The sequence below is a fragment of the Pithys albifrons genome, chromosome 12 (genome assembly GCF_047495875.1).
Source record: "Pithys albifrons albifrons isolate INPA30051 chromosome 12, PitAlb_v1, whole genome shotgun sequence".
Taxonomy (NCBI): domain Eukaryota; kingdom Metazoa; phylum Chordata; class Aves; order Passeriformes; family Thamnophilidae; genus Pithys; species Pithys albifrons.
This window is the reverse complement of record NC_092469.1, coordinates 9,615,325-9,625,803: the sequence shown is the minus strand read 5'-3', so window position 1 is coordinate 9,625,803 and position 10,479 is coordinate 9,615,325. Positions and strand designations below refer to the sequence as shown.

The 10,479-nt window shown below is 38.4% G+C and overlaps 1 protein-coding gene across 2 annotated transcripts; it reads left to right on the top strand.

Annotated features, from left to right (window-relative positions):
- The first annotated feature begins 426 nt into the window (after positions 1-426).
- SNX20 (sorting nexin 20) lies at positions 427-8,045 on the top strand. 2 transcript variants are annotated; one of them, XM_071567441.1, is made up of 4 exons: positions 427-550; positions 2,523-2,700; positions 4,342-4,493; positions 7,055-8,045. In XM_071567441.1, exons 2-4 carry the CDS (start codon positions 2,535-2,537, stop codon positions 7,721-7,723), a joined length of 987 nt encoding a protein of 328 aa, XP_071423542.1. In that variant the 5' UTR covers positions 427-550; positions 2,523-2,534; the 3' UTR covers positions 7,724-8,045. The 2 variants fall into 2 exon arrangements, with proteins under 2 accessions (XP_071423542.1, XP_071423543.1); XM_071567442.1 differs by lacking the exon at positions 427-550 and adding an exon at positions 2,161-2,245.
- Positions 8,046-10,479: the final 2,434 nt, after the last annotated feature.

Here is a 10,479-nt window from a genome sequence, read left to right as displayed (position 1 = left end):
CGAGGCTACTTGCGATACCACCTACATTTTCTTTCCTGATCTGGATGTTAAGTCTGTACTTTAAAGACATCCCAAGGGGCATTACTTTTTCCACGAACTACTTTCACATATTTGGCTCTTTTTTACTAATCTCCCTTTTGCTGAGTGTGGTTTTTTGTCTTCAGAAATCCACGCAGAGAAGTTTTCACTGATGAGGGGAATTGCATTTGCTGTTGCAGCCTTTGCTGTGCCGGGCGCTGTGTTTGCCCGTGCGATGCTGAGCCCGGAGCTGCCGGAGCTGCCCGGGCCGGGCCCTGCGCGCCGCGGGGGCTGCTCGAGGCAGATCGGAGCCCTCCTGCGTAATCAGTCAGCACTGAACCACTGAGCCAATGGGACGAGGAAGTCTGATTTAATCAAGGCTTCTTCCTTCCTTTTTGTAAGACCCAGAATGTGCCTGCTAGAAGAAAGCACAGACATATTTTTCTGTGTCCTGAAAATGCGAAGCAGACTTTACCTTGCTTTGTACAGCCCATCCCAGTGCCACAACTAGAAGCAATTCAGCAGTTTCCAGGTGAGTGTTCTGTGCGCTTCGGTTTGGAGTTGTTTAAAACTCAGGGAAGTCGCTGGAGCAGCATTTGCTCTGAAACGAAACAGGATGAGTGTCTGTTCAAGATAAAACTGTAATTTGTTGCAGGGGTTTTGTGTTGGTTTGGATTTTTTAATATGTAAAAAGAAATAGTAGCAATGACTTTTATCTGTGAAAATGAAACTTGTTTGCATGAAGTGCAGTTAGTTTTCAAGGCAGAAGACCTGTGTATCATAATGTCCAGTTCCACATTATTCTGGCCACCAATGTGCTGTATTTCTCTCCTAGATCATTTATTTTCCTATATATAGGTATATATATACTCACATATATATGCATATGTTATATATATAAAGCTATACATATATAAAGGGGTTTTTATAAAAATATAAATACAAAAATTTTGTATTTTTAATATATATTTTGTTTATAAAGTTGTCCCAACTTGCAACCCAGAGAAAAGTTGTAATTTAAATTTGTTCAGCCATTTTCAGATTCCTATTTAATCAATTGTAAATGCTCTTGGTAACTGTTGTGATTTTCAAAAGACTGAGCAGTTAGACAATAAGCAACTGGCTACTCTTCATGTTCAAAAAGCAAATCTTAAGGAGCACTAAAAGAACTGTGAGAACTTTCATTCCAAGTCTGAAGTCCAAAAATAAGGGCTGCCATGATGCTCTTATTAAGGAGGATGACCACATTTATGTACTTGCTTATCCAACCCAAGCAAAGAAAAGGTTTCTGTTAGAGCAAAGTGGTTTGCACTTTCATTATTTCTAGTGGGGAAGGTAATTTCCTTTTATAGCCTTGCAGCTTGCCAGCAAACAATAGGGTCTGCTGAAGAAATTTCCTTACCTCTGTGCATAGCACAGCATTGCATAACAGTGTGGTACGCAAGTGGAGGCAAAATTATATGTAGTAACATCCCTGTCCTGAACCCACCCATTACTTTTATTTTAACAAGGTTTTTTTAAAGTGTTTTGTTCTGTTATTTGATTTTCACCTGTTGACTGAATTGTGAGCAACACTTTACTTGTGATAACTGGCTGAACACAGCGCCCTGGCAAAGCTGTTACCATGTTCTTAGAACTTTTCCAATTGTTAGTATAACACAATACTGTAACAGATAGGGTTTGTTGTTTAGGGTTGTTTGTTTGTTTGTTTTAAAAGAACATCCTTGGAAGACATTTATGTGGCAGAACGGCCAATCTGGTCGATTGAGTAGGAGTTAGGCATTTTATCAGTACATGGTAAAATAGAACAAGCATGAGATCTACTACAGCACATTATTTAGGATAAGAGGACAAGTAAAGGAAGAAGGCTTCTGTATAATAATTAGAAAATTCAGTTATCCTTCCACTGAGCCATTGTCAAATTCAGTTTTGTTCTTACAGTAGAGACAAGTCCCTGGAGGCAACCTGAAACTGTGAAATATGATAAAAACATTATACTATTTTAGATATCACCCTATTTTGCCCTACAGGTTGTGATTAAGAACAGATGGCAAGTTTTTGAGTCTTGGGAAGAGTAAATTCTAGCACTGTAAGAGAGCCAGGCTGCTAGTTATACTAATTATCTCCAAGATTTTATTTCATCTGAACTCATACTTGCAAGCTCGAGGGCAAAATACAAGGAGGAAAAAATCTGCCCGCACTGAAGTTCATGACCAAATTCTCACAGGTAAAAATTGAGTTCCCCACTTAATAACTTCTTATGGTTTTCATGTTTGATTTAAATCTGCCAGATAAAACATCCAAACACTTTCAGCTGTAATAATAATAGGAATAGTTCTGCACTGGTAGCTATGTAAATATTTGTATTTATTACTTCAGTTTTTATAAAACTACAGTTGCACTGATAAAAGTTTAGAGAGTAATGAGTAAGTAAAAAAAAAGATCAGCAAACTGGATCCTCTGAAAGTGTGGTACTAAGAAATGTGGGTTTTGTAATCTTTCAGTAATAGCTTGCAATGGACCAAGACTCACACTGCACAGCTGAAAAGGAACTCTTGGAAGGTGTAACCAGAATTACTACATTCTCTACCACAAGTCCATCTGATGAAGAAGAAAATCAACCCAAAGCTGAAATTTCATGTCAAGTGAGAAAAGAAAACCCAGAAAAAGATGACTTGCAAGGTTGATGCTATTCTTTAATTTTATTTTTCATCTAGCTATTTGTGTCATTAATCTTTTATATAAAAAACTTTTCTTATTTATTGTAGCTGTAGCTCAAAACTATACAGCTACACCGCACTGAAAATAAGCCTTGATTACACTTTATTAACGTAGCAAAAGTGGTACAGATACACATCTAGTTGTGTATATACACACACAGTTTTCCTTTTAAATTGCTTGTATCTAAAAGGTATGACAGGTTTAATTTACTCACCAGGGATGAAACCAGTGATCATCAGATGGTCTGTCTCGGGAGTGCACCTTCTATGCATCCCAAAATCTGAACTTCCTGACTGTATCAGCAAAGACACCAAGACTGAAGCTTATCTCAGGCAGGCAGCTCTCTTGTGCCTTTAAAGAGGCAGCATTGAACATTTACTATGCCTGATTCCTGTCACCTGTTATTAAATAAAATGTTATGTATAATCCAAAATATATCTAATCTCTTCAAGATTTTCAGCCTGCAAGAATGTCATAAAACCCACCTCTCTTAGGAAATATGTGCTTTGTAGAAATTGAGCCAAACCCCCAAAGGCCTTGATAATTGAAACTGTATGGCCAATTGATTAAGAACATGTAAAAGAGGGGCCACTGAAGGAGTACTGTGGTGCCTTTACAAGTCTATTTCTGCATCAAGCTGATCTCTTATCCTTCATCTGTGCTCGTTCACCTCCACTGTCAGAATGTAAGAGAGACTGCAGACTGACTTTGACTGACTGCCTTGACAGAGACACCCTTGATTAGAAATTGAGACTCGTGTGCCCACTGAAATACAAATATTCCATTTCTTATATCCACATTGGTAGCCTATATGCCACCTGATGAAAACGGTTGTCAGTAGGTTTCAGACAGAGGAATCAGCCTTTTGAAACACTACATCAAATTCTCCTGTAAGCAAACTCTGTAACCAGCTGTCCTACATTTTTATATATGCATATGTATATATATGTGTGTGTGCATGTGACTGTGGAAGGAGAGAGAGGGGAAAGGAGGGAGGTATATAAAATATTTGCAGCTGAACTGTGTCATCAGTTCAGCTACAAAAGAAAAAGGATGTGAAAATTCCTCCTTCAGTTGTGCTGGTTTTCCAGCTTTGAGTGTAGAATATTCATGTTTTCTCAGCTTTTGCCCGTTACTGCACAAATCCCATATTTGAATAGGGTCAGTATTTGAAAATATGTCTGAATTTGCAGCTGCATTGTATTGACTCCTCCTTTAGCAACAAAGAAGCCTGGAGAAACATCTGACTCAGAAGACTCAGGTGATGTTTCTTTGGGCTACCTCAGGGGTGGTGAACAAAACCTCCTGCTCAGACTGTGCCCAAGGTTACAACCTTGACATACAATAGTTTTTGCACTACTTTTTCTACAATTTTTTATTTTACAGATGAGTTGGTCTCTTTTTCAAATGTTAGACCCCAGTAGCTTTCCCCAAAGCATCTGGACCTGTCTTTATTAGCAGTGAAATCACTTATTTTATCAGTCTTTAGGTCTTGCTGTTACAGCAACAGAAGATCTAGGCTTCCTTTCACAATAAATGCATAAGTGTTTTCTTTACAAATGCTAAGGATATAATCTGAAATACTAACTGTATTGGTTTTAGATTCCAAGGCAACCCTAAGTCCCAACTCTTCGATGACCACTAAGGAGCTTCAGGAATATTGGAGGAATGAAAAAAGCCAGTCCAGACAAGTCAAACTCCTTTTTGAAATCCCATCAACCAGAATTGTAGAACACCACTTATCTAAATATGTGGTAAGCTAAGAAATGAATATGTAAGAAGATCATTAATTTTTTTTCTCTCTACAGGGGTCTGCACAGCACACAGCATGCCTCACTACATGAAAGCCTTACTGAGGACCACGTTTTGCAAACCATGGTCATACCATGTTAGAAGCTGTTCTCACTGATTGTATGGGCATAGCTGGTGGAATCTGCCTCTGACAAAACCCTCTGACAGGCAGTTCACAAAATCTCCATCAGTGGAAAAGTTATGTCAAGTAAATTAGTAGCTTGAGTAGCCTTAACAACCAGAGTTTTGTCAACATTAAGGAAATTCACACAAGTATGAAAATATCAATATAGTTACACTTGCACTGAGCTAGCCTGCTGTAGCAGCTGCTGTGTATTTCTATAACTTCCACATCAGAGGTTTCTATTAGCACAAGTGCAAAATTCTTTGATGTTGAAAAAGTCTAAGACATCCTCCAGCTAGACTGCTTGGGATCATTTCCCTTCCCTACCTAGAGTTCCCTTAGGTGTCATATTTCTGTCATATTTTTAAGATGAAACATGAGTATGAGGGACAGTACCAAGAGAGAAGGATGGATTTTTGTGTTTTCACTCACAGTACTGACACTGGGGTTTCATTTCTGGTTCTGCTCCTGGCCTTCAAGAAGGTCTGATCAAGAGCAAGACTCTTTCACTACTCCTGTGAAATTCAGATAGGGATGATTTCCTTGTTTGCTATACCCTCTGAGATGAAAAACTCCAAGAATCATACTGGCATTACTGATACTGGGTCATCCAGCTTGGTAGAATTTGAAGCAGGTAAATGTTTTGGAAACTGTCCTAAGATCTTGTTGCAATCCATACACACCTACTTAGTTCATGCTATACACACCTACTAAGTTGCTTCTGTTATTGCATACACTAGATAGTATCCAGCTTGCTGAATAGTTAAAATTATTTTAGTATAACTGTTTGAGAACAAGAGTATCATTCAGTGTACGTGCAATTAAACTTAGTTATAAGTTACATGTCAAGGCAAAAAGATTTACATTACAGCAAAACTGAGCCAGTTAGAATGACAGTCAAATTAAGTGGTATTTCTTACTTTTCTCATGCATACTCCACAAATAAAAAAAACAAAGTACTTGCAAATTATTCACTTAGCTGCCCTTGATAAAACGATAACTTAAAAATATTGCTCTTATGATTGGTTTAGAATGCATCAGGCATATATACGCTTTTCAGTAGAGAGCAGCACAAAGTATAGGAAAATGTCACAGTGCTTACAAATGAAAAGAGATCAGAGAAGTCAACTCAAATTTAGAAACCTTTCAAGCAATGCCTGTAAAGATCATTTATGAAGATTAAAAGAGAGAACTTCTCTTTAAGGGAAAACAAGGAAGCAAACCAGACAGATATTAGAGCAAGTGCTGGTTTGCACCCTTCAACAGCAGCAAGGAAAACAACTGTCATGAGTAAAACCTGCCCAGCTCCTGTAAAAATCAGTGGGAACAGGGTAAAGTTGAATGTGAATATGATCATCATCTCAAAGGTTCACGGTCTGTGTCCTTAGCTGGTGTATGGTGACAAAGTTAAGCTGGGCTCAGTGGAGCTTCACTCATTTACACACATTAAGGATTTGGCACTTCCTCAACATCACTGTGCTTGGGTCAGAATCAGAAGACAATCTATTCGTATAACACATAACACACAATTTTGTTTTGCAGCTATTTTTCCTAATATCACATGTATTATAACCATTTTAAGACTAGTCAGGGGCTGAGGAAGACACTCATGAGTTAATGTGGGGCAGCACTGCTGTTAGCTATTAGTGAAGGAAATTAGACAGCAAACAGGTTGTTTTAGACATGGCAAAATTTTTTGGTATTATTTACATGCCCAGTAAGTTTGAATACAGGACAATGGTTTAAAGGGGGGAAAAGGCTTTGGAGTTGCTCCATCTTATTTTTGTACACAACAAATATATTGCCAAATACTCCCTCTTCTTTCATAGCATTAATACCCCTCTCCCTTATTCCTAGTAACATCTCATAGAAACATTTCTGAGTATTATGACCAATGTAAAATAGATTACAGTCTGGGAAATCCATTCAGTTCACTGAAGATGATTGATTGCAGCAGCCATGGCTGTTATAAAAAAACACAGCCACAGAAATGTTTTGTAAGGGTTTTTATGTGCTTCAGTCTGCTGTTAGTTCACCTTTCCCAGCACCTTGCAGGATGGGATCTGTTAGTGCAGTCTAGCTATAAGTTATTTACATGCTAAGACTAAGTCTGGTGACAAATGTACAGAACAGCAGGAGGAGGGAATTACTAATTTGAGGGTTACAGATTTTTCAGGCCTACACTGAGCAAGCACCATAATCCCAGACAGCAACTGATTTAGCAGCACTGCCATAAACCACAGGAGTATACAAGATTACACACATAAAACTGGTGCAGGAATGTTTTAGCTGGAGGAATATACAAGCACAGCCTTTTCAAAGCAGTAACAGGAAAAAGCTGACTGCACTGGGGCTAGAATGGTTGTTCTCATGCTTATTTTTCTGTTTGATTGTCTTTAGATGTATAAAATCATGATTTTGCAAACAGGGAGTTTTGACAACAACAAGTCTGTAATTGAACGGCGTTACTCAGATTTTGAGAAACTCCACAGAAATCTGCTGGAGGAATTTAGTGAAGAAATGGAAGATGTGACCTTTCCCAAAAAAACTCTAACAGGGAACTTCACAGAAGAAATAATCAATGAGAGAAAATTAGCCTTCAAGGACTACCTGAGACTTCTATATTCTATGAAATATATCCGAAGGTCAAAAAAATTTATTGACTTTTTAACAAGGCCAGAGCTTCAGGAAGCCTATGGTTGCTTGAGGGGTGGCCAGTACACCAAAGCTTTGGAAATCCTTTTAGAAGTCATTGGTCTGCAGGAAAGGCTGACCAGAGGCAACCCTGTGTCAATTGTGCCCACTCTCTGTGCTATCGTGGTGTGCCACAAGGACCTGGAAAACCCAGCAAGTGCCTTTGAATATGGAGAAAAAGCTCTATCACGCCTTCGTGTGCATACCAGCCACAGGTATTATATCCCATTGCTAGAAACAATGATCACTCTGGCATATGAACTTGGCAAGGATTTTCTGTCTTTGCAGGAAAAACTGGAAGAATGGAAGACAAAGAAAGATCCTGTACGGGTTTTTACCCTGAAAGAACTTGCAGTTCGAGAGTATGTACAATGAACACAAGAAAAAATTTTATGAAACAGCAAACTCTTGAAAGACTAAGAACTGGAAATTACCTGTTTGGCAAACATAACACCGTATTAACAGAAAAAAAATTATATGAAATAACTTCCATGTTCCAAGGAACTTTAGCATCTGTGTCAGAAAACATTACATTTACTCTCCAGATATGAGGAGTACCTAAGGAGTACCTTGAGGTTTTTTGAAAGAAATTTGCAACAAAATAATTATATATGTTTTGCTTATTTTGAATATAGCTTATTTTCTGTGGCAAGTCAGACTAAGAAAATACAGTGAATAAAGCACTTAAGAATCTGAAGAATCAGAGATGTTTCTTACTCATGTGGAAATTATTTCCTTTCAAGAAGAAAAACACCTTCTCAGTTGATGCAATTTAAAGGGTGCATCTTCATAACTGAATATAGTTTTTTACTCCTCCAGCTCAGGCCTGGTCAAATAGCACTTTGCCCTTTCTGAGAATGGTGGGTCTGGTCCTGTTCCCGCTGAGTTCAGCTGCTGTGGGCAGGAGGACGTGGCAGGAAGGTTTACAATCCACCTTGGTTGGCACAAAAAATACAAGGGATTATCATTCCATCAGAGATGAGGGAATACACTTCATTTCCCCTTTGTACCTAACAGAGTTTTATGACTTTCTTTGAAGGCACATTCTTGTTTGGGGTGATCTTTAAGTACAGCTCTGACTTGGGTAGAAAATTCATACCATGTGCCCTATATCCGTAATGGAAAGGAACTACAGGAGGGGGCTGTTGGGGAGAACACCTGGCTGTTATAATGCTAGCATTTAATTCTGGTTATTGAGCTGTGAGATATGGTTAACAGACAGTCTGTGCTTCCCTCTTGCCTTTCAGAGGTTTATGAAAATTAGGCCTTGCCTTAGCTTTGACTGCCTGGTACACAATGAAAATTTCATCTTGATGGCATTGCAATATTATAGCAAACTTTTTTCAGGGATCTCACCCACTTATAAAATACAAAGCTTTTTTTGGCCCTAACACTCCTGTGAAAGCATCCTAAGAGCTGAAAAATTCTCTATTTACCTGCATTGGTAATTTCCCTCAAGTCTATGATCTCTCCCATATGCTTATTTTAACAATCCGGAAAATTAAATCTCATAAGTATTGTATTTAATTTCATTAACTAGCATGGGTCATTATTCTCTGCTGAACACAGTCCACTGAGTACTTTCAGGCCTGGATTCCACTTACAGATACTATATGCACCACAATGACACTATCAATAAATTAGGAATAACTGTATTAACTTACCTCCCAGGCACATGAAAAAATGCGTTAATTGGAAGTGCACTGAGCCTGAAAAACTTTGCTGTGTATTGTTACAAGCAGGATGTCTTGAAAAAAATGCTGAGTAATAGAAACATCTAGGGTAGAATGTTAATATTTTAAGTAGCTATTAACAACTAGGCATTAAACTCAAAATACATGGATTATTTGTTATTTGACAATTTTTTTTTTGAGTTTTACCAGAAATAATAGAATTAAGAGTAATTAATTAAGAGACTTAAGGACTAATCTTCTCACAACATACCAAATTGCAGGACAGTTACAATGGATCAAAGATAACACCTTCTTAGAGACTGTCTGAATCAGTAAAAAAAGCAGGGAAGAAAGCACATCTGGGCTTTGCATCACACTCAGGCAGGCTCAAGTTAAGGCAGGAAGGAGGCATGGCCTTCACACTGCTCTAATTCCACAAGAGTTGGTAATGAAAGACCAGGAGAATAGGAAAAATAATTTCCTCTCTTTTGCTCCCTCCTGTCATTTTGTGCAGTGTCCCAGGCACAGCTCCCTTGGATTTTCCTCAGGTTCCCATGGGATGGTTCGTGAGTATCTGTTTGCATCCACAGCCCCTCACTTTACAGCTGACCACAAGGTTACAGGGTCCATAAGGACGTGCTGTCTGGCAAGGGCAATTACCAGGAAAAGTGGCCCATCAGCAAGGCTTGCTTAACCTTTATTTATGGTAACGTTCTGACTTTCCATCTCTGAAGGACTAACTGATCCAAGCTGACCAATTTGTACTGGCATGTTTCGAGGTGCAATTTGGCTAAGAGAAAAATTTGTATAATTCAAAGGTACTAAAATAAACAGCATGAAAATAACCCCCACTGTTCTTATGGTATGAGCCAAATTTCTTCTTTTCCATATAAAATACTCGTAGAATTTTATCAGCAAAATGATCCTAGACTAGGTCTCTTTGTCCCTATCCTCCAGAAGGTAGAGGTCAGTCTCCTTGTATTGTGGGGGGAGATGAACTAAATAAATACAGGAATCAAGTGAAGAAAGAACATTGTGTCTGTTGAGCAATTCCCCCACTGTACTTCCTTAATGTGGAGTGTTTTCAACCAGAGAGTTGTAGCAAGTAGTTGGCCACAATGTCCTCAGAGTGACCCAGTAAGAATATATTATCTGCCTCACTCAAAGGGCTGATTTAAATTTCTGCTTCATTGAGACTTCCAGTCAAGCCACTTCAAAGAGTCAAGACTAACATTCATAAAATGAGTTTGTGATTTCATTGCTATTAAAATGCAACAAAATTAAAATCTCCCCAACAATTCAACCTCAGCAGAATAAATCATGTATGTATAGCCTTCCAACAAATGCAGAGCCTGTGACCTTTGGATTTATTATCTCTTCAGAGATTAGATTGTAAATCCTTAGAAAGAAAAAGCTAGATGGTTATGGTGACAAATGGGGATCCACAGAGCCTGGATT